The 21362-nt window shown below is 58.4% G+C and overlaps 10 protein-coding genes across 10 annotated transcripts; 6 read left to right on the forward strand and 4 right to left on the reverse strand.

The window, feature by feature from the left end:
* Nucleotides 1-71: 71 nt before the first annotated feature.
* SCHCODRAFT_01315379 (uncharacterized protein) lies at nt 72-691 on the forward strand. Its single transcript, XM_050341434.1, has one exon. The coding sequence runs from the start codon at nt 173-175 to the stop codon at nt 590-592; it is 420 nt and encodes a 139-aa protein (XP_050199128.1). The 5' UTR covers nt 72-172; the 3' UTR covers nt 593-691.
* On the forward strand, nt 636-2109 carry SCHCODRAFT_02630802 (mitochondrial carrier). The gene is made up of 6 exons (XM_003030663.2): nt 636-870; nt 921-989; nt 1041-1239; nt 1291-1512; nt 1571-1726; nt 1779-2109. Exons 1-6 carry the CDS (start codon nt 790-792, stop codon nt 2009-2011), a joined length of 960 nt encoding a protein of 319 aa, XP_003030709.1. The 5' UTR covers nt 636-789; the 3' UTR covers nt 2012-2109.
* Nucleotides 2110-2256: 147 nt separating this feature from the next.
* Nucleotides 2257-3816, forward strand: SCHCODRAFT_02630806 (ketopantoate hydroxymethyltransferase). The gene is made up of 3 exons (XM_050345630.1): nt 2257-2682; nt 2739-3382; nt 3442-3816. Exons 1-3 carry the CDS (start codon nt 2562-2564, stop codon nt 3652-3654), a joined length of 978 nt encoding a protein of 325 aa, XP_050199129.1. The 5' UTR covers nt 2257-2561; the 3' UTR covers nt 3655-3816.
* A 120-nt stretch (nt 3817-3936) lies between these two features.
* On the forward strand, nt 3937-6082 carry SCHCODRAFT_02630808 (glycoside hydrolase family 71 protein). Its single transcript, XM_050345631.1, has 10 exons — nt 3937-3980; nt 4031-4111; nt 4166-4285; nt 4369-4573; nt 4677-4757; nt 4812-4955; nt 5013-5042; nt 5091-5190; nt 5265-5503; nt 5559-6082. The coding sequence occupies exons 1-10, from the start codon at nt 3949-3951 to the stop codon at nt 5922-5924; spliced, it is 1398 nt and encodes a 465-aa protein (XP_050199130.1). The 5' UTR covers nt 3937-3948; the 3' UTR covers nt 5925-6082.
* A 499-nt stretch (nt 6083-6581) lies between these two features.
* Nucleotides 6582-8469, forward strand: SCHCODRAFT_02630811 (uncharacterized protein). The gene is made up of 2 exons (XM_003030660.2): nt 6582-6696; nt 6748-8469. Exon 2 carries the CDS (start codon nt 6793-6795, stop codon nt 8053-8055), a length of 1263 nt encoding a protein of 420 aa, XP_003030706.1. The 5' UTR covers nt 6582-6696; nt 6748-6792; the 3' UTR covers nt 8056-8469.
* Nucleotides 8470-8648: 179 nt separating this feature from the next.
* Nucleotides 8649-9713, forward strand: SCHCODRAFT_02690097 (uncharacterized protein). Its single transcript, XM_050346822.1, has 2 exons — nt 8649-8748; nt 8803-9713. Exons 1-2 carry the CDS (start codon nt 8695-8697, stop codon nt 9532-9534), a joined length of 786 nt encoding a protein of 261 aa, XP_050199131.1. The 5' UTR covers nt 8649-8694; the 3' UTR covers nt 9535-9713.
* A 462-nt stretch (nt 9714-10175) lies between these two features.
* On the reverse strand, nt 10176-12256 carry SCHCODRAFT_02630814 (camp-dependent protein kinase A catalytic subunit). The gene is made up of 5 exons (XM_003030224.2): nt 11762-12256; nt 11474-11703; nt 11206-11421; nt 10787-11154; nt 10176-10729 (listed from the first exon to the last, which is right to left on the reverse strand). Exons 1-5 carry the CDS (start codon nt 12111-12113, stop codon nt 10612-10614), a joined length of 1284 nt encoding a protein of 427 aa, XP_003030270.1. The 5' UTR covers nt 12114-12256; the 3' UTR covers nt 10176-10611.
* Nucleotides 12257-12435: 179 nt separating this feature from the next.
* Nucleotides 12436-13267, reverse strand: SCHCODRAFT_02630820 (uncharacterized protein). Its single transcript, XM_050345632.1, has 3 exons — nt 13057-13267; nt 12894-12949; nt 12436-12844 (listed from the first exon to the last, which is right to left on the reverse strand). The coding sequence occupies exons 1-3, from the start codon at nt 13178-13180 to the stop codon at nt 12779-12781; spliced, it is 246 nt and encodes an 81-aa protein (XP_050199132.1). The 5' UTR covers nt 13181-13267; the 3' UTR covers nt 12436-12778.
* Nucleotides 13268-13414: 147 nt separating this feature from the next.
* Nucleotides 13415-15038, reverse strand: SCHCODRAFT_02630824 (uncharacterized protein). The gene is made up of 3 exons (XM_003030223.2): nt 14990-15038; nt 14804-14939; nt 13415-14744 (listed from the first exon to the last, which is right to left on the reverse strand). The coding sequence occupies exon 3, from the start codon at nt 14737-14739 to the stop codon at nt 13738-13740; it is 1002 nt and encodes a 333-aa protein (XP_003030269.1). The 5' UTR covers nt 14740-14744; nt 14804-14939; nt 14990-15038; the 3' UTR covers nt 13415-13737.
* Nucleotides 15039-18077: 3039 nt separating this feature from the next.
* On the reverse strand, nt 18078-20872 carry SCHCODRAFT_02508697 (uncharacterized protein; the record flags this gene model as incomplete). Its single annotated transcript, XM_003030222.2, has 10 exons — nt 18078-18263; nt 18362-18543; nt 18663-18774; nt 18841-19183; nt 19362-19529; nt 19599-19740; nt 19799-20040; nt 20091-20203; nt 20260-20554; nt 20607-20872. 10 exons carry the CDS (start codon nt 20870-20872, stop codon nt 18078-18080), a joined length of 2049 nt encoding a protein of 682 aa, XP_003030268.1.
* Between the last annotated feature and the right edge of the window lie 490 nt (nt 20873-21362).

Consider the following 21362-nt stretch of genomic DNA (forward strand, 5'->3'; position numbering starts at 1 on the left):
GTGCGCTCTCGAACTTGTTCTGAATGGCCAGGTCCCCAATTCCTCGAGCAAAGGGTTGCCCAAAGGCAGTCTTTACTCCAACAGGATGGTGTTCGATTGACAAGGATAAGCATACCGACATGGGAGGCGGTCGCAGCGTCGGCAGGTTACACTCTCGCTTGTGTCCGCATCTATGTCCGTGGGTTTTGCGGAGCCCCGCTGCCCCGCTTCGATCCCCGGAGTCGCTGTGGGGACACAGTACTTCAGGTTCCAGGTTCTGGCGTTGCCGACCAGCCCTCCTCGTCCCCCCAAGTCTGCCGGGCAGCGCCCAAGATATTCCGCCTCCTCAACGCTCGGCACGATGATGCCTGTCGAGCGCCACCGCGCGCGGATGATCGTTCTCGTTCTCCTCACCGTACTCGTGACCCCCGCCCCGCTCTTGGCTGCGGCGCCTCCGCGCTCGCCCGTGAATACCTCCACCTACGGTCTTCCGGCCGGAATCAGACGCGACCTCCGCTCTATCGTCGCCGGGCGGCTGCCCGGTCTTGTCCCGTGCTCGCGAACTTGCGTGTATACGCCAGCCCGCCCGCGATGTCATGCAGGGGCGCAGTGACTCGTTCGCCCGCCTTCTGTATTGTATTCACATGTCAGACCATGGGAGAGGCGCGCGCGATCACCTGGCTCCCGTACTTATAGGATGTCTCGCTTGGCGGGGCGGTCTGCTGCTCGTCGCCCCTGCTCTGCATTCCTTCGCTCTGGCTCTCTTCAGGCCGCTCCTACCAGTCCGCTCTCTCTGCTCGTCAAGGCGCAATGTCGAGGTCCGATAGCAAGAAGCCCGTCACCTTCGCCGTGCACATCACGGCAGGGGGCATCGCGGGTGCTTGCGAAGCAGTACGTTGCCTAGCGTATGCATTACTCTCCTTCCTGACGAGAATACGCAGCTCGCATGCCAGCCCTTGGACACCATCAAAGTCCGAATGCAGCTTTCGCGTTCAGGACGCGCACCAGGCGTACGTAGCCACGTCTAGATGGACGATCTCCCTGCTAATGAACTTCTTCAGACTAAACCCAGAGGGTTCTTCGCGACTGGCGCATGGATAGTCAAGCGGGAAACCCCACTCGCCCTGTACAAGGGTCTGGGTGCGGTCCTATCCGGCATCGTCCCCAAGATGGCCATCCGATTTGCAAGTTTTGAGACGTACAAGGGGTGGCTGGCGGACAAGGAGACAGGAAAGACCGCCACTCGGAATATTTTCCTTGGTGCGTGTCGTCATCTCATTCCCTACGCTTTTGACTAATGGCGTCTTCTAGCTGGTCTCGCCGCAGGGACGACTGAGGCCGTTGCCGTCGTCACGCCAATGGAAGTAGTCAAGATTCGGCTACAGGCGCAAATGCATTCGCTTGCGGACCCTCTTGAGCAGCCTCGCTACCGCAATGCAGGCCATGCGGTGTATACCATCGTCCGAGAAGAAGGTTTCAGCGCGCTATACCGCGGGGTCTCCCTCACCGCTTTGCGGCAGGCCACGAACCAGGGTGAGCGGGTAATTTCTCCCCTGGTCCCTCGGCATGAGGCTTACAGAGAGTCTTCTAGGCGCAAACTTTACCGCATACCAGGAGATTAAGAAGCTAGCACATCAGTACCAGCCCGACCTCAAGGACCTGCCCTCGTACCAACATATGATTATCGGCCTGATATCAGGAGCGATGGGCCCGTTCTCCAACGCGCCCATCGACACTATCAAGACGCGTACGTGGTTACCCTCGTCCTTCGCTTACGTGCATGCTCACCCATCGTGCAGGGTTACAGAAAGCGCCTGCAACGCCGAACATTAGCGCCTTGCAGCGTATCATGGTGATCGCGTCGGACATGTGGAAGCAGGAGGGTGTCCGCTCTTTCTATAAGGGTATCACGCCTCGCGTCCTGCGTGTTGCGCCCGGGCAGGCGGTCGTGTTTGCCGTTTACGAGAAGGTCTCGGGCATCATGGAGGCCCTCAAGCCGGCTCTGTACGAGGACGACAACTATTCGGAGTGATGGGAGCGCGGCTCATGGACCTCTTGCATCTTGTACCACTACGCACGTTCATCATGTAACATTATTCGCCTGAAAATATACCGTTTGGCTTGCCTTCATGACCGCCCGAGTTGATTGTTGCTTTTTGGGAAGCCATTGTTCCCCCCTTCACGTGCGCCTGGACCGGACCGAGGCCCGTCCGTGAGATGAGCACCTTCGCGTCGATCCCGAAGTCCGGTTGATGCTCGTTGATTCCCCCGTCATCATCGCCTGGTACACAACCCGAAGCGCCCTTATCCGGGTTCGAGGCACCCCCGAGTGCAACGGATGCACGCCCTGGGGGCCAAGGGGCGCCGTGCCGCTTATGCCTCCCGGCTCATGTTGCCGGAGATGACAAGATGATCCCATTTTGACCTGTCGTTTTATTCTGCGATGATCATCAAGACGCCTCGCTACGTGCTCTGCCTTCTAGCGCGTGCTGCCTATCCTTTATAAATCTGCGCCTACAAGCCCTCGCCAAGGTCTTATCGACTGCATCTCCTTTCCCCCCTTCCCTCCTTCCTGTACCATAATGCTCAGCGTCTGCGCCTACAATGCTACACGACTTCCCCTTCGCGCGGGGAGGGGAACTGCTGCTATTCAGTGGCGCCGATGGATGAGCGTGCGCCCTGAAGTGCGCGAGACGACTGAAGGTGTGTTCCTCCACCCCCTATAACGCGTGTAGCCTTTGACTTACCCTTCCCCCAAGCTGCACGACCAAAGGTCACTGTCGCCGATCTGCAGAAGATGCACAAGAACCGCGAGCCAATTGCTATGCTCACTGCTTACGACTACCCTACCGCGAAAGCCGCCTCCGCCAATCCCAACACCGACATCATCCTCGTCGGCGACTCGCTCGCGCAGGTCTGCCTCGGCTACGACTCCACCTCGCAGCTCACGCTCGACGAGATGATCCACCACGCGCGCGCTGTCTCGCGGGGGGCGACCCATCCCTTCATCGTCGCCGACATGCCCTTTGGCTCCTTCGGCGTCTCCACCGAAGAGACGCTCCGGAACGCCGTCCGCCTCACGCAGGCCAGCAAGGCGGACGCCATCAAGATGGAGGGCGGCGCCGAGCTCGCGGACGCCGTCAGGCGCCTCGCGCACATCGGGATCCCCGTCATGGGCCACATCGGGCTCATGCCGCAGCGGTTCATGCTCTCGGGCTTCAGGGTGCAGGGCCGCACGGCGGCAGGCGCGCAGCGCGTGCTGCGCGACGCGCTCGCCTTGCAGCAGGCGGGCGCCTTCGCGCTCGTGCTCGAGGCGATCCCGCGCAACCTGGGCGCGTATCTGACCAACCGGCTCCGCATCCCCACCATCGGTGTGGGCGCGGGCAACCAGACGAGCGGGCAGGCGAGTGGCTGCAGCTGATCTTTACGTGTGTCGTAAAGGGTACTGACATGCGTGTGCAGGCTCTAGTGTGGGACGACATCATGGGGACGTGGTCTGGGCATAAGGCGAGGTTTGCGCGCAGGTTTGCAGATTGCCAAAGCGAGCGGGACGCGGGCGTCCAAAAGTACACGGAGGCCGTGAAGGCGCGGTCGTTCCCCAGCATCGAGGAGAGCTACCCAGACGTTCCTGAGGAGGAGTGGGCGAAGTTCTTGCAGGTGGCGGAGGCCCAATGAGGTGCGGAGGCTCAATGAGGACAGAGGCCCAATCAGGGCGGGGTCCCGATAATCTGTTGTACGATCTACCTGTTGTTTGTTTGTCGCTTGCACTGCTGTGTGTATGAAATGTACCATGCTGTAGAGTCTCGTTTCGTACGCCCTGCTGTGGGATTTCGCTTCGTGCGCTCCGTCTCGTGGGATAGTTGTCTGCGGGTGTGGGCGCCTTGTCGGTGATTGCCGACTTGTACGTACGGGCCAAGTTCAAGTTAGCTTACCGCGCCCGCTCTTGCGCCTAACCTCCTGCTCTCGACGATGACCGAGCGGCCCAAGTATGTCTTCGCCCAGTGAGTGCGTCAATCTCCAACGAAGCAGCAGGGAACCTAACATCGCTCAGCTTCATGGTGGGCAATACCTATCCGTACACGACCAATGTTTGGGAGCAAGACCTTATCGACTGCAGGGAACGAGCGGGGCTGTGGGTGCTTCTTATTTCAGATCTTTCTCTCGCTTGACCCATCCCCATTGATAGCGATGGCTTCGTGCTCAACGTCGGCCGCGAGGAATGGCAGCGAGACCGAGTGCTGGACTGCTTCGCCACCGCGGCGGCCATCCAGTCTCCTCTCAAACTCTTCCTGAGCTTTGACATGAGGCGAGCGCACTCTTTCTTCCGATGCCACACTCGCGCTTGCCCCACTTACGCTTCCCACACTTACGCGTATGCCCCTCTCGTAGCTCCATCCCCTCTGCCACACCCGCCGACGTCGACCACCTCGCCGAGTACGTGGCCCGCCTCGCCCACCACCCCAACATGTTCCGCTATCCGGACGAAGAGCGGGTGGTCATCTCGACCTTCGCCGGTCAAGACGCGACATTCGGCTGCTCGCACCTCGACGAGGCGTGGGCTATGGTGAAGCAGAGGTTGGAAACGCACTCGCCGGTGAGTACCGGTTTGCATTGGGTGGAATTAGTGCCTCGCCAAGCTCTGGAATGCGAGATCTGCTAATCTGTGAAGTTCTGACTTCGCTCATATTCTCGCGCAGGGTCCCATAACCCTAATACCCGCATTCTTCATCGATCCCAGCCGGTATCCGACGATAGCGTCGATGGATGGGTACTTCCACGTACGTAGGGCGTTGGTATGCATTGGTAAAGGAAACTTGACGTGGCAATTACAGTGGAACGGCGGATGGCCTCTGCACCTATCGCCCAACTCTCATCGCAGGGAGATAGAGAAGCCAGCTCTTGATTCCGATGTGCACCATCTGCGCCATCTGGAGGGCCGGCCGTATATGGCTGCGGTGTCTCCGTGGTTTTTTACGGTAAGTGGCGTCTGTTGGAAGAATACTAGTAGAACGGTCGCTGACAAGTAAATCAAGCACTATGGGAAGGACTCGTGGAATAAGAACGCGCGTGTGCGATGAATGGTGAACGATTGAGGAGCTAACGCCCAACAGTGGATCTATCGCGGCGATGACTGGCTTTACGTCCGCAGATGGGAAAAACTGCTCGCTATGCGCGACCGGGTTGACATCGTACAAGTGATCTCTTGGAATGGTGCATCTCCCTCCGCATCTCTATACCTCTGCCTTTTATACAATGGCAGCAAAGAATCTGATGCGTCCCTTCAGACTACGGAGAATGCCACTACATCGCGCCAGTCCGCGGCGCGCAGCCCAATTCGCAGGCGTGGGTCGACGGATTCCCGCACGAGCCGTGGATGGCGCTCACGGCCTACCTCGCGCGCGCCTTCCGTGAGGGGCGCCATCCGCCCGTCGAGAAAGATCAGATATTCATGTGGGCGAGGCCGCATCCGAAGGACGCGGAGGCGCGGAACGATGCTGTACCAAGGCCGGGTAACTGGGAGTTGGTGAGCACTTCCTCGAGGTTCGTACTTGCCGGCATAGGGACTGATCAATGCGTAGACGGACGACAAGTTCTGGGTCGTCGTGCTCGCTATGTCTCCTGCGACGATTAGGCTGAGTACAATCGCGGATGGAGAAGACGCAGTGCGAGCCGAAGAGCGCAAGTCAGCACGTTTCACAGCCCGCTTGAAAGTTGCCTTTGGAGGACGGGGCCACGGCGTCGAGGGATCCTCGACCGACGAGGCTTTACATCACGTTCAAGCTGGTCTGACGAAGCTCTCCCATCCGCTGCGCCCTGGGCATGGGATGCGGGCCGTGATGGAGCGCGACGATGAAGTCGTGGCGAGATGCGCACCGGCCGAGTTCCGCTTCGAGGCGGCGCCTGAGGTGTACAACTTCAATGCCTATGTAGCACAGTCGGACTAGTCCAGTGGACGATGTACATACGAGCTACGACGTCGGAGACGAGGATGTACGAATGCTGTGACCGCACGCCCTTGCTCGGTATGGGTGCTTGAAGGTCCATATGGGTGCCGACGGTCAAACAAGACAAAATACACGCGTCGTCTTCAATGCTCCTTGCCTTTCTACTCCTTGCTCGCCGCGTTACGTTCGTCGTCACTTGACACCGATCTTCCTGCCAACGGGCTGTGCGGAGCCTGGAGGACCAGCTCAGACCTGCTTACGGCCTCCTCATCAATGGAATCAATGTTTTCAATAGAGGACAATAGATCCGGCGGCGAGCCGGTCCACCTCCGTCAATCAATCTTCGCCGAACCTTTCTCCCCATCGCGCCAGTCTCGTCCCTTCCTGAAATCCAACGTCCACGCTGAGAACTCGAGGCGCATGTCTCCTATCGACCTGGACTGATCACAAGCAGGGATTAGGCATGGAACGTGTGCTGGAACCATAGAAGCTCAGTGTATGACGCTGGTCCGAGCGGCGCACTGGGCCCTACATGCCCCTTTAGGTGCTCTTTGTCGGTGCTCGCCCCTGCCGACGGCTCCCACAGGTCCGTGGGACACAACATAGACCTTTCATAGATAAGAAGCGCGCGCGGCAGCCCTCTTTCTTGCACCCAACCCTCATCTGCCACTACTCTTGAGCACCGCCTGCTTGGGAGTTATCGACTTGTGAACGTTCTGAACTCGTCTATCGACTCGACTATCTTATCCGGCTTCCTTTCTTCCTTCCCCAGGTGCGTGGCAAGGCCCTTTGCCAGGAAAGCGTCGCTTACCTTTCATCGCAGTTCGTGGCATCTAGCACCAATCTCCCGCTCAGAATAACTAGAAGAATGTTTCTGCTCTCCCGCAAGACTGCCGACAAGGGCGCTGCCCCTGGCGCCCGCGGCGGTCTCTTCAGCTCCCTTAAGCGCGCGGTGGTCAGCCTGATCACGCCCGCGACAATGGAGCCGGCGGTCGCGACCACCCCGCCCTCCCGTCCCGCGTCTCGCGCGACCATCGACCTCACGCCCTACGCGCGCCCCGCGTCGCGCGCCACGATCGACCTGACCCCGTACGCCCATGCGGCGGAGTCCGCCACAAAGGAGCAGGACTCGGACCAGTCCGATTACTCGTCGGCGGCGTCCTCGTCCTCGTCTTCGGATACGTCCTCCGCTCCTTCCTCCCCGTCCGGTGGCGCGGCCGACCTTGAGGCGGACGCGCAGGACAAGACGATCGTTAGCGCCGTGGCCCCCGTACCTGTCTACGCCCCCGGCTACAATGCCGGCGATGTCGAGGACGCCGATGGCGAGCACGTTGGAAACAAGGAGGAGGCGCTCGCGAACGCGCTGGCTGCCGCTCTCACGGACGAACTCGAGACGTCGGACGTGCCTGATGTCTACGCAGTGCCGTACTTCAGGACCCCGAGCCCTCTCACCATCGCCATCCCCCAGGCGCGCGCGATCACGCCGGAGGCGTCCGTTGCCACCATCGACAATACCCCTGCCGCTGCTGAGGAGGCCGCCGCCGCCATCGAGCCAGCGCCCGCCGCCGATGAGGGCGCGCACGCCACTCCCGAGAACAATGGGGAGAACGCGTCGGTCCAAGCGGACGATGACGTCACACCTTCGCTCTCGCCCGCCAGCACGTGCGCCTCGCTCTCCTCGCTCGACACCCCCGCATCGCCCACGCCCTCCTTCTCCATCCCGGAGCCCGACCTCAAGTCCCTCTTCCACTCCATCCCCAACGCGAACCTGCCTGCGTCCCCGATCCCCGCCGATGCTCTCCGTGTCGACACGCGCCTCGCGAACAAGATCGCAGACCCGGCGGTCATGTTCCGTGCCGCGCCGAACAGGATCGTCGCGTCCTCGGTGTGCGACGCGTACGAGGGGCTGGCGAAGACGTGGGCGCCGACGCCGCGCTTGGAGGGCGTGTCGTACGCGCCGGGGTTGTACGCGGACGCGGTATGGGGCATGGGCTTGGGCGAGCGGATGCAGTTTGGCGGTGCGGTCCAGAAGGCCAAGCAGCCAAAGGTCGTCGCTGGCGGCCTCTACTCGTGGGGCGCACAGGGCAACGCGTGGGCGGTGACGCCTGAGGACCGCCTCTGGGCCTTCTAAGCGCTGGACGAAATGAAGGACGTGCGCATCTGAAGCGCACAAGTTACGACTACAGCGGCTACCGCTATGCAAGGTGCAGCCAAGTACTGCAAATGGACTCGCCACTCGACGCCCATGTCGAGCAAGCTCATTGTATTTCTTCTTCCTCTCGTCTCTCGTCTCCTCGTCACATATATCGAATAACTCACAATGTAGCCTTCTGTCTTCCGGTTTTCTGCGTCTCCCGTACACCTATGCCTCCCATCTCGTATCTCCTGTGCTCTTACCACAACAAACCCCATGCATACTGATGTGTCTCCCTAGCTCCCGTGTCGTGTCGGTCTCGGATATCATCTACCTTACTGTACCAAAGCCCGGATTAGAGGCAATAATAATAATCTGGCGCGCGGGGTACTCTGTGCCTTTGCTGCGGTCCTGTGTTGCCTTTCATATACAGTGGACGATGCGACTCACAGGTACCATGGGTGAATAGGCATCGCGAAGAGCGGCGATGTTGAGCTCACGCCTCGAGGCCATCACATGACTGCCACGCGGTCGCTATTTGTTGATGTCATGGACATTGATAGCATCGCGCTTTTCTCAGAACGACCATCATCTCGTTCGAACGATACGTTCCTCCTTAACGCTCTCACTTTTGACATGTCAGCCTATTCTGTCGCCGAACGCACCCAGACGGCCATGCAGGAGCTTGAGGCGCGCAAACCTTTTCTCGGCACGATCGCGACCCCGCTAACGTGCTTGCAATAGGGCTGCTTCGCTTTCATCGACACTGTGGACGAAGCGCTGCGCTTTGCGCACGATGTGAAGGCCAACACCCTGAGTTCTGCCATGCAGCTGAGTGGATGTACTCGTGATTCCCGTCTGCTGATCGCCTTCAAGGAGACAGCCAACCACACCCATAGCTTCATCCTGAAGGCGGCGATCACCATGGAGGCCCTCGCGGCCTTCATCCGCGCGACCCACTGCAGCGTCTACCACACTGGCACCACCCAGCTCAACGCCTCCGTCGATCGGGCCAACGACGCGTACGCAGCTTTCCAGACCGAGCTCGCGGACCTCCTCCCCCACAGCGAGCACGCCGCGGGCGCCGTGCAGGCCTTCGACAAGCTCCTCCAGCGCCGCCTCTCCGGCCCCCCGCTCGTCCGCGCCGTCTCCAAGCGGGCCGCCTCCCTCTGCAAGCGCGTCCTCCCCTCGCGCCGCCGGCACCGCACCAAGCTCGCCAAGCTGCGCGACACGCTGGACGAGATGCAGTGGAGCGTGTTCGCGACGGGGAAGCTGATGTCGCATCTGCAGCACCAGGTGCCCGATCTGCTGAACCGGGAGGCCGGCTTTGTGGGGTATCTGGCGTACAAGCTCGATGCGTGTGATTGGGTTTATTTGGTTGAGCTGATGGACTTGTTGCAGGAAAAGTATCTGGATGTTAAGGATGCTGCTGACTACTTCAAGGACATGGCGGCTGAGATGGAGCAGGTCGCTTGACGGCAGGGCTAGGTGAGTGCGCGCCTCCTGCCTCCGGGATGCTAACTGCGGTTGTCTTGGCGTTGCCTTTCCTCGATTCGTTTGTTTGCTTGTTTGTTTGTTTCAAGTCACTGTACTTTTTTTTAAACTGTCTGTTGTTGCTTAATGTAACTCGAAAAATGCCACCTATGTGGCCCCGGAAACTTTGGTCCGTGTGAGGGCGTCCGTGCATTCTCAGAGGACTGTACCCCCCGAGAAAAATCCTGAGTACGAGCTGGCGCAGTGACTAGCGATAGAACATGGCCGAGCGGTTGCGCTCGAGGACATCAGCCCGAGAGTGCGCCACGCAACGCATCCGCACATCCGCTAGCTGTGCCGCAAAGGAGGAAAAACAATCACGAATCCCTACTGCTTCGGGAGTCTGAGATCCACGGGTCACACTAATGGTGTTGCCAAGACTCAGTGCACCGTACGCTGTTCTATAGGACATGATTGACCGACCCGCGTGAGGCCGGGAAGAAGACGATGTCCCGAGCTGTCGAAGTCGCCAGCGGTTCTTCTAGTACGTCGAAGCGGATGGTCTAGTCGACACCAGCTTATAGTATATGACTGCTCTCCCCCCTGTCCATCGTGGGCACGCACCGGATGGGCCACAAGTGGATGCACCAACAAAGACTCGCTACTCGCATACGTGACTTCTCGACCCATATCCTGGGATATTCCATTCCAACCATAGCTAGGTATACACGATAACGATAGGTATCGAGATACAGCCTTCTGAGCGTACTACACAAAGTACACCCTCCCGCGCTCCGAGCGCGTACACGAACGACAGAGTACATACGAAGCATAGCAAGCATAACGATATAACCAGACAGAAGAACAAACAAGAGAAAACGTAGCGGATCGTGAGGAGAAAAGGGTTCCGACTTTCGACTCGTAGATGAGGATGTTTTGGGTAGTAGAGGTGTGGAGTCATACAACGCAAGGTATGAAGGCGCCATACGCATGATGGGAGGCAGCCATACAAGGCACGGGAGGCGGCCGTGCGAGATAGAGGGGTGTCCGTGACCGAGAAGAGGAAAGGGAATCGCTAAATCAAGGAGCCACCGAATCGTCGTACGTGTAGTCAAAGTCGGGGAACTGGTCCGCGAGCGTGTCGAGTGGTGGCGGCCTGAAGAGCTCCTCCATCCCATCCTCGTGGTAAATGTCAAATCTGCGAACCCTGTCAGCACACCCCTCTCCCCTCTCCAAGCCAGAAGGAGACACATACGCCGACGCATCCCCCGCGCCCCCGATATTCGGAATATACGGCGGGCTCACTTCCCGGTCCTCCAGCTTCTCCCAGTCGACCTCCGCGAACCACGGGTGCGCGAACACGTCGCCGGCCCCGTGGCGCATGTTACCGTACCGCTTCGAGGGCTCGCCCTCCATGAGCCGCCGGATGAGGTCGATGGAGTAGAGCGTGAAGTTGGGCGAGTTCCAGGGAAGGGAGTTGGGGCCCTCGCGGATCTTGGCGTACAGGGTTTGCGGGTTGCCGTCGGGGGTGTGGAAGGGCGGGAGGCCGGAGAGCATCTCGTAGCAAAGAACGCCGAGGGCGTACCAATCGACGGATTTGTTGTAGCGGCCGCCCCAGATGATCTGGGGACACCGTCAGTGATTGGAATGGAGTGAATGTGGGCGCACACATACCTCTGGTGCCAGATAATCTGGTGTCCCGCAGAGAGTGTAGGCCACTGTGTCGACGATCTTGGCGAAGCCGAAGTCAGCGACCTTGATGTGGCCGTCTGCGTTGAGGAGGATGTTTTCAGGCTTCAAGTCGCGGTATATGATGTTGTTTGAGTGGAGGTATCGAAGGGCAAGGGAGACTTCAGCAGCGTAGAACTTCGCGACGGGTTCAGGGAATCTCTGTGGCTTGCATCAGCACGAGGGGGACTCCACGTAAAGCATCGCTACGCACAATCGATCGCCGCAACAGGTTGAAGAGCTCGCCACCGGGGACGAAGTCCATGACCATGTACAAGTTGTTCCCGTCCTGGAACGCGCCCCAGAGGTTGATGATGAAGTTGTGGTTGACGCGGTGCAACATGTTCCGCTCGTTGTTGGTGTGCTCGACCTGCTTCATGCGGAGCACCTTCTCCTTGTTGAGCACCTTGATCGCGTAGAAGCGCAGGTTGTGCTTGCTCCGCACTGCGGGCCGGAGACAATAAGCACCCGGCGTCGCGAATGATCAACGCAAGCAACGCACCGAGGAGCACGCGTCCGAAGCTGCCCGTGCCCAGCGTCCGCTGGATGAGAAAGTCCTGCAATCGATAGATGCCCTTGTTTCGCGAGAACAGGTGCAGCCGATTCAAGCGCGCTTCCATGTCCTCCTGCTCCGGGATCGCGCCGAGCCCCTGCCGATGGCCGCTCAGCTCGCTGAACGACGTGCGCTGGGTGCTGAGGGATCCGCGGTGATCAAATAGCGTCGTATTCGCGGATATGAGCGACGGCGTCGGCGCGGTCGAGTACGGGCTACCGCCGACGTCGACATCGGGGTACTGGTAACCCTTGCTCGAACCGATGTGGAAGCGCTCCGTCATGCGCTTGATAACGGACATTCCAGAGGGTGGGGACGCAAAGGGGACGCGAAAGGGCGGGTGGGGGGCGTGGTGGTGGGGGAAAGCAAGAGGAGGAAACAACAAAAGGACGGGATATGAAATGAATGCGGGACCAAACAGTGCTCATTCATCCCCGTTTTGGGCATCGGATGCCGGCCTCGTGGGCGCCTACCCCAACACGTGCAGCCTGGGCCCTCGAACTCCGACTTCCTTGAGTGAAGCAAGCTTCGCAGGCCTCAGTAGGTAGGGGGAAGCAGGACTAGCTAGCGGAATACAATGACTAGCTGTGGCTGTTCAAGCGATATGATGATGAATATCAGGCGCGGGACAGTGCTAATTAATCATCAACGCCGTAATTATGGACAGCCCTGAACCTGTCACCGCCAGACCAAACCCTTATGCCAACAACGTGAGCAAGCACGAAGCGTGCCATTGCACTCGACCTTCAAGGCCTCGGGGCGCGGCAAGAAGTTGAGCAGTGAGCAGAGGTGTATTCGCATACTCGGCTTTTGTTCTACACCATGACCGCCGCGAAGTATGCGACAGGCGCGGGCGGTCGGACGTGGCGTACGGACAAGGACCGCACACCTATCTATACACAGCGCACGCCCTGGATCGTCATGCTGTACAAGCGACGCCGGCAGTTGTGCAGTGACCCCGGCAACCTAGGAATTCAGGCCGTACACGTTGCTAACAGCCTGCTTCGCAAGCAGCTCTTCCCTCGCCTCCTCCTGATTTGCAATCAGCAAGCTAATCGCATACAAACGGTGTAGACATTACCTTCTTCTTGACTTCTAGCTTGAAGTCCTTGTCTTTCGCGTGTCGTTCCATGAGCTGGACGCAACGGGCATCAGCGAATTAAAAACCTCATCACAGGAGTATTCGCACCTCTGTATTACACGTCAGTAAGGGTGTCAATTGATTCATTTGTGGCGCGTCTTACCTCTTCCTCTCCTGAGAGTGTCGGAATGCACGGTCCACCCGGCATAGATAGCCCATGCGCCAACAGCCACACACGAAAAAGTGACCGTGCGGTAGGCGTAGTCGAGAATATTCAGGCGAGACATGACGGGTATTGATCTATCGTAGCTACTTCGAGCTACGGCTTCGCGCGAATGAAGAACACAAGAGAAGAAAGAAAGGGTGTGGCCAGCGGGCGTTGAAGACAAGTTGAGGGCGCGGGAATTCCGTCCCGAACCGCGACACGTGCGCCTTTCTCACGGTTTGTGTTGCGGCGGCGAGATCTGGTCGCGTCGCTGAAGGGGACCGGTAGGGTAATGCATACAAAAGCATGCATTAAGGATCCGAGAACATGAAAGTGCCTAGAGGAGAGGAGAGGAGAGCCTAAGGTATTCTACCGATATATGAGGAGAGTAAGTACTTGATACATGACTTGGTGTCCGACGAGAGCTCGAGGCTACATGATGATGAGATGAGATGCGTAGCTGCATGATGAGGGTTCGGAGATGAGAAGAGACGAATATGTGAGTGATAAATGCTACAATAAATAGTGCGTCGGCACCAAGGAAGATCGAACATGAGGAGAGGAAGAAAGAGGCGATAAGTTATGAGAAAAGAGTCTGATGGTCATGATGATGCGGATGATGGAGGAGACGCCGGTCCATTACCAGTGCCCGAGCTGCACCCGGCGCTGGTCAAGGCCAATCTCCATCCAGGAGTCGACGCCCTCGAAGCCGACGCGGCGGTACACGCCCGCCGCCGCCGGGTTGTTGTGCGCCACGTACAGCACCACCTCGTCCTTCCCCATCTCGACGAGCAGGTGCCGGCACACGCGGCGCACGAGCCGCTCCGCGCACCCGAGCTTGCGCCAGTCCGGGTTCGTGTACACCTTCGTGATCGCGGACACGCGGTCCGTGTTGCGCGTGAAGGCGACGAGGGACGCGATGCCCTCGCGGCCGGTGTGGTCGCGGATGATGTGCACCCAGACCTGCTTGTTGGTGATGAGGAGGCGCGCCTCGCGCAGCGCGCCCGCGTCGTCGAGGGTGAAGGGCGCGGAGGTCGATGCGAAGCCCTTGCAGAGCTCGGCGACGCGGCGCTCGTCAGCCTGCACTGCGGGGCGCAGCGTGAATTGCATGCCGTGAATGGCGGTCGGCGCGCGGTCCTTGAAGGCACGGCCTGAAAGGCGGCTGAAGGCGGCATGGTAGTAGAGCTCGCGCTCGGGAGCGATGCCGGTGAGCCTCTGCCAGACCTCGACGAAGGTGCGGGCGATGAGGTCAGGGGCGAATACTGAGTATACGCGGTGAGCGGGTACTGCCCTCAGTAGGATCTGAGCCATGGGGACCAGGCGCTGGTAGAGGTAGTCGCGGGTGAGAGAAGATGACTGATGGGTCGAGTAGATGAATACTGGGTAGGCACCCATCATGCCCTCGGAGCAGGATAGGATGAAGTCAATGACGGGGCCGTTGCGTGTCGCCACACTGGAGACTACCCACGCCTGGCCTGGCGCTGCGGGGCGACCCTTCTGTTCCTGGCGAAGGGTCTTGAGTGCGCCTGCGTAGATGATGTTCGATGCAGCCGCATTCGCGTCGAGTACCCGCCAGACTGCGTCGGTGAAATCCGAGGGGCGGGTGTAGACGGTGACAGAGGGCTCGATGAGGGCAGGCATGTTGACTTTGGTTGATGAGGATGTATGGGAGTGATGAGATACTTCTTGCTGCAGCGTGGCTCACCTTTTATAGGCGCTCCCACAACTTTGCTGTAGAAAAAGGCTGTAATTATGACTCCATTCAGAGGCGCGCGTGCGGACCGTGCTCGCCACAGCTATGAGCGATCGGTGCAAGCCGTAGCATGTCGGGAGGGCAACGGCTGCCCATCTGGATCTGAGATCAGTGTGCAAAGTAGGATTGACCACATACTGAAATGTTATTGAATCCCCATTTAGGCGCCGGCTTTGTTGGATGGCGGGCGAGTGAGTCAAGGTGACGGCTCAGTGCATCACCATAACACAGGATTTCCTTCTACAGCTTTGCGTAGATGGCCAGAAAGCGCGCCTGTTTCTTGCGCGATGCGAAATTCAGCTTGAATGCCGGCGGGTGCGCACGAGAAGTTGACTCATTCGAAGGAAGCTGTGCTAAGCGCGCAGGCTGATGATGACTCCTTGCTACAAGAGGAAGCATGTGGTCTCTTCTGGACGCTGCGCCCTTCGACAGTTGAGTCGGAAAAGCACATATGGAAGCGTCGGACCGTGCCGTCGTGGTGGTTCTTGACAAGTCCCATTCAGACGACTTTCGAAGTTTACGCAACCAGCATCAACACGGCCAAATCGAACTGCGCACGTGTACCCCTCGTCTGCACACCGCCTCCACGGGACGTACCGCCGACAGCGACATGTAACGTCGACTGAGAGCGCTCAGGTCGCAAGCTAAGCTGGACGTAAGCGCGCGTTTGACTTGTATCTCCATTCCAGGAGCAGACCTTGTTCCGCAAAAGGTTTGCTTCAAGGCTGTGGACACTGAAGCGCGGTACTTCCAAAGTGCCACTGAACCTAGGAACGACACCAGACGAGCAGAACAGGACTCTGCGTACTCCGCTGGAGTCGTCCTCCGAGCAGCGATACCCACGGCAGGCAGGCAACAGCCCGTGCACTATAGCCTCGACGGGTCGGGCACGCATGCCTTCGCCGACCGAATTTCGCCATAATCCCTCAGTAGGCTGTCGTCCTGACTCATGCGCTCTAGAGGAAATAATTTCTGCATAGTTTGGGAGGTGCGTTATCAACAGCATTTCGTCGGGGTTGAGATCTCAACGCCCGGATTGTGGCCGTACTAAATGTCGATTTTTGAGGAGTGCGCCACCTCCACGGCACGTCGTTCATGGATCGACAGCATCTCCTCGGATCATCGAGCGCTATAGGTGTGTAGAGATTATTGGCAGTACAGCGAACGGCGACTTTGTCGTTTGGCGGTTTCACCAGCTGCTCTATCACCTCCAATCCACCGCGGAGGCGGCTGTCGGTCAACCCCGTCTGCGTAGGTGTCTGTTGTATGCACCACAGCAGCCTCAAACAGCTGCTGGCATCTCTTGTCGCTCGTCGTGGGCTTCGCAAGCCGCACGAACTGGCATTTAGACGAGGTGACTCATACTCATCTTCCACCCTGAATCTGCACTGACGACGACCCATCTCAGGCGCGCAAGCACTTGACCGGATCTCCATCTCAACAGCTGCGGTACTGACGTTGTGTGAACATCATCCGAATACGTAGGCGTATCTCGCCTGCGACAGCCCGTTCTTGCGGTTTTGAGGTTGCGACTTTTGTTTCTGCTATCGCCCTCCGTTAATGATCAGATAAACACCGGCTCCGGACGACAATGTATGTTGAATCTTTGATTATGTGCTCTGCTCGACCTTGATGCGTTTCCCGCTGTTCATCACTTTAGGTTCTCAATGATATTTTTGACGACCGCGGCGTATCTGTTGTCTCATAGGTATCTGCCGCAGATATTGTGCGTCCAACCTCAACACAATCTGGTATCCTTTCAGGATTGGGTAGGGCTTCCGTCGCCTCTGGCAAATATTCTCCCAGCCTTGTGCCACATACTCATCGCACCTGAAGCAAAGTATATTCCGCGAACTCCAATTCTTCGACCATCAAGTTCTGATGCAGGCGCACCTCTACTGAATCCGGACGCCTTCGACCTTCCTGTCAGCCGAAGTAGCTCGCTAACAAGAGGTGAGCCATCGGCAGTCGCACCATCCTGCTCACCTGATGGCCACACGCTCCCCTGATAGCAATGGCTGAGGGCCAGATTGTGCATCTCGGGCGCCTTGCGAGAAGTCACAACCTCCACTGCCTGGGATGATTATCACCTGCGCCTCCTTCCCGTGAGATCCGCCTCCCCTCGTCCTCCGTCGTGGCTTCTCGTGATCCGTCATCCTACAGGGCGTACCAGTCTCACGGCTCAGTTTCGACCTGTCACCTCAGCGCTCGCCTTCTTCCTCCCACGCCCGAACGCAGTCAGTGCTCGTGGCCCTCGCCTGTAGTCACTTGAGTGACTGCGTTCGAACCTCTGCTCGCCGCCTCAGTCCATGTGCTCGCCAGACCGATACGCATCGTCGTATATATTTCTATAAGCATGTCTCACGGCGCAGGGCCGATCCTCCCGACTGCGATCTCGACACGTTTTCCAAACGACTTCGCCACGATACTCCAACGATCTCGCCGCGATATCCAAACGATACCAGCACAATTGACCGGTGTCTTCAACCCCCCGGTTATTCACATCTGACCTCCGAGTCGCCGTCACCGTGTTCCCCCTTGAGGTCACCGCGTTCCCCGAAGCCACACTGATCCCCTTCGAACTTGGAGGATTAGACCCGCGTCAATCTCCCGAAAAAGCGATGTTGGTCCCTCCAGCCTATGCGCACTTGGTTTCGGCATACGAAAATCACCGTGCCCTGTTTGACTATTTCGGGGTGTGAGCTGGGACCTGCGTTCCCTCTGGAGTCGGAAGAGTATCCCCCGGTGACATACGGTCGCAAAAGCCCTTGCTGCTTCAGTCAAGGCCGCTCCTCTTGTGAGCGAAAGGTATGTGGGGCGATGTGCTCAAGGCATAGCGCCTTCATAACGTGACTGATCGTATAGACATCGACGCCTCATCAAACACAGATTATCGTGCTTGTGCGAGATATGAGCACGTCGAGCGAAAACGCCGAGTCTCAGTCCGTCCATATTTCCCCCGACGATGTAGTGGTACAAAGGGCTATGTAAGGTATTCACAAGAATGTGTAAAGTAGATGATGCATGCGTGAAATAATTTACAAACCATGGTGCGCTCCGCCCCTGCCCTGCTTAGCCTCAAAGCTTCGCCCTCTACCATCGCCACCTCTACCACGCTACCACCGCCACATCCAGCAGTCACACCGCCCGTGGCGGGCACTCATCATCTCCGCTCCCCTCCGTGCCTCACACTCGACCGTCCCTGGAAGGTGTACACAGTCCCTCCTCATACAGGCGTATGCGCGCCACCCGAGATCGACGACGCATAGGACCGCACGGGCAGCCGCGAGATCACGTCCGCCACGTTCTCCTGGAACGCATCCTCGCCCAGCAGTCTCCGGATACCCGCCTTCTTGAACGCGCGCATAACCGGAGGGCGAACGTGCGCGAAGTAGAGGCTCACGCCGCGGTTCTGAAATTGAGTGTGAGCCCATATTCAGGCGGGAGGTGACGAACGGGCGGTGGAGAGCGATGTATAGAGGGGGGGGGCAAGGAAAGGCGGCGACTCACGATGTACTCCGACAGCAGCTCCTCGAGGATCTGCGTCGCCTGCGCATCCATCCCCTCCACGTCCGCGACATGGAACACGAGTACGTGAGCCTGAGCGCGCCGCGGGTCGTCCGACGGGTGGCTCTTGTCCGGTCCGTAAAGCTCCAGCCGGCGCAGACGCTCCTTCAACTGCGCCGTATTTGCTGCGAGGGAAGGTGATTAGCATCCGGGAGATGAAGAGCAAAGGTCGACTGCGATGTTTTCCCCATAATGCCAAAGAGCACCAGGCGACAGCGAGTCATTGCAGGTCGCGCTGACTCACCAAAGTTCAGGTTGGACTCCCTGATGCGCACGATGAGCACGCCAGGGACGTCCTCCTCGGCCTCTGGGGTCTCGTTGATCGGCTTCCAACGGTCCGTGCCAGGTACGCGACCCTGTGGGCGCCACCGTCAGCATTCCGACGTCCGGATTTGAATCTGACCCCCAAGGAGTTTACTCACCAAGATCGTCATCCGCGTCTTGCTCGCGCGCTGCAGCACAAGGACCAACGAAATGACAACACTGGCCACAATCCCGACCTCGACGTTCCAGATGATCGAGAAGACAAGTGTGAGCGACAACATTGTCAGGTCGACCCACGAGCGCATCTTCCAGTAGTACTTCACATCATGCGGCGTCTCGCTGAGGAGCGAGAACACGACGAGGCCGATGATGGCTGCTAGAACGCACTTTGGGAGGTAGTAGAGCCACGGAAGGCAGAAGAAGGTGACCAGGAGGATGATGGTCGAACAGACGATGGACGCCATCTGCGTGCGACCGCCCACGTCTGCGTTGATGCGGGACCTGCAGAGTAGTGTCAGTTTCGTTGTGTCGTTTGCCGAGACGAGGTGAAGTCGAGGTGAGGTTAGGTCAGGATGAGATTAGGTCGAGATGAGCTCGAGCCGCGGTAGCACGCATGCGTGTGGATAGTAGTGCAATCGCTATCGCACTCGAGGGTGATCTGAAGGCGGCACAAACTCACCTCGTAATGCTACCATACGCAGGCAGCGTTCCAGGGATGAAGGAACCCAAAAGGTTGGCCGCACCCAACGCGACGAGCTCTCGGTTGGGAGAGATGGTGTAGCCGAAGCGTGCACTATTCTGCTTGGCGGATACGATCGAGTCGAGGTAGCCGACAACGGAAATCAGACTGACAAGTCGTGAGTATTAGATGAGGATATAAATTGAGGCCGAGAAGGAGAGTTGGAGTGATACGCACGCAGCCGTCGATGTCGTCGACCTCATGAACTTCCACGACTTCACCGAGACCGGGAAGCTGAAGAAGTGCTTTCCAGTCTTGATTGGCACTTCGCCCAAAATGTCGACGCCCTCAAGGTCCCACTTGCAGAAGTAGCACAAGACTGGAAAATGAGTAAACTCAAAATGCTCCTCAGACAGTGATTAGAGTCATGCACGGACCTGTCGATGCAACTACGACAAGCAAGACCTCCGGAATGCGGTAGATGAACCAGTACTTCCGGAAGCGTCCTTTGACATTGCGCACGGCAATTAGCGCAAGCAACGTCGTGAAGCTGATGATCGCAGTGAGGTAGTGCAGGTGGTCGAGGTTCTTGACAATGAAGACAAATTTCTCAATAGTCGTGGAGGGGTGTAGCGTGTGCTCGAGAGGGACCAGTCCAAGCATTGGGATGAGCTGCTCGCTAGGAGGATGTCAGTTGAGTGTCAGGGTGTGATAGGCATTTGGGCGCACATGGAGATAATGATAGCTATAGCCGTGATGAAGCCGCGCAGAAGCGCGCGACTCAGCACGACGTCAATGAACCCCAGCCGGAAGAAGCCCAAGAGAAACGTGATCAGCCCGACCTGTTCGCGGCTGTCAGCAATAGGTAGCACAGACAGCGTGCGTGCATGACGCGCACCTGGAAGGTGATGACGGTGCTGACGGCGAGCCCGATCGCGGTGGAGTGCTTCATTTCCGGGTCGTAGTCGTGCTGCATGTCGCGCACCGCCTGGCCGACGATGAGGGAGAGTGCGGCCTCGGGGGCGACGTTCAGTTGCCGGGAGGTGCCGAGCATGGCGTATGCGAGGCCGGGGACGGAGGCGGAAAAGAGACCGGCGAGGGGACTCATACCAGCGAGGGATGTCGCATAGCTGACCGACTGAGGGATGAGCATCGATGCGACCGTGAGGCCGGCAAGGAAGTCGCCTCCGAATCTGTAGTGGGAGGGTCAGCTGCCGGCGAAAGTGGAGAACATAGGACACGCACAGGGACCACGAGTACTCTGGGATCCAGCCAAGCGAGGGGATGTAGTACTTGATGCGCCGCACGAGGCGCTTCTCGCAGACGACAGAGCTGAGCTTGCTGGGCACTGTGCCATAGTTTGGACGGCTCCCACTCGCCAGGCTCGCTTGCTCATCCTGCGACTCCTCCGGCGAGGTGTACGGCGGGACGTTGTCTATGCCCATGATCGAGGTGGTGGAGAGCGTCTTGGCCATCGCAGGCCGCTTGCGTTGCTGGGGTGAGGAGTCCATGATGGGAAGGGATAAGGAACGACAGTCGCAATTCGATAGCAGATTGACGGAAAGAAGCCGAAGGATTAGATACACGGGGAGGGACGATAGGCTCCCTTCGCCGAGGCAGTGAGAGGAACAGGAAGAAAAGTTGAAGCTCAGGTGTCGATCCTGGGCATATAAGGGCCCTTCGCGTCTCCTCGAGCTCTATACGGAGCGCCTAATGCCGACGCTGATAGCAGTGAACCTGGGATAACTTCCGCGTACTGCTTGGAGATCGTTCTCGAGGCTACGTCGCCTGGAGAGGTCGTAGATTCGTCTCTGTGTCGTCAGACAAGCTTTTATCAATGTTTTCGAGCACTGTTTCGCCCTCAAGTCGAGGGGATGAGCGCAGGAGGCAAGACGTCGCAAGGTGCTCAATTGGCGCTAACATGAGGTATGATGACACCCGGATGCCGGCCCGGATCGCCCGCCCAATCAAAACGCGGATTTTGAGTCTGTTCTGCCCATG

This window comes from Schizophyllum commune (genome assembly GCF_000143185.2).
Source record: "Schizophyllum commune H4-8 unplaced genomic scaffold SCHCOscaffold_8, whole genome shotgun sequence".
In the NCBI taxonomy this organism is placed as follows: domain Eukaryota; kingdom Fungi; phylum Basidiomycota; class Agaricomycetes; order Agaricales; family Schizophyllaceae; genus Schizophyllum; species Schizophyllum commune.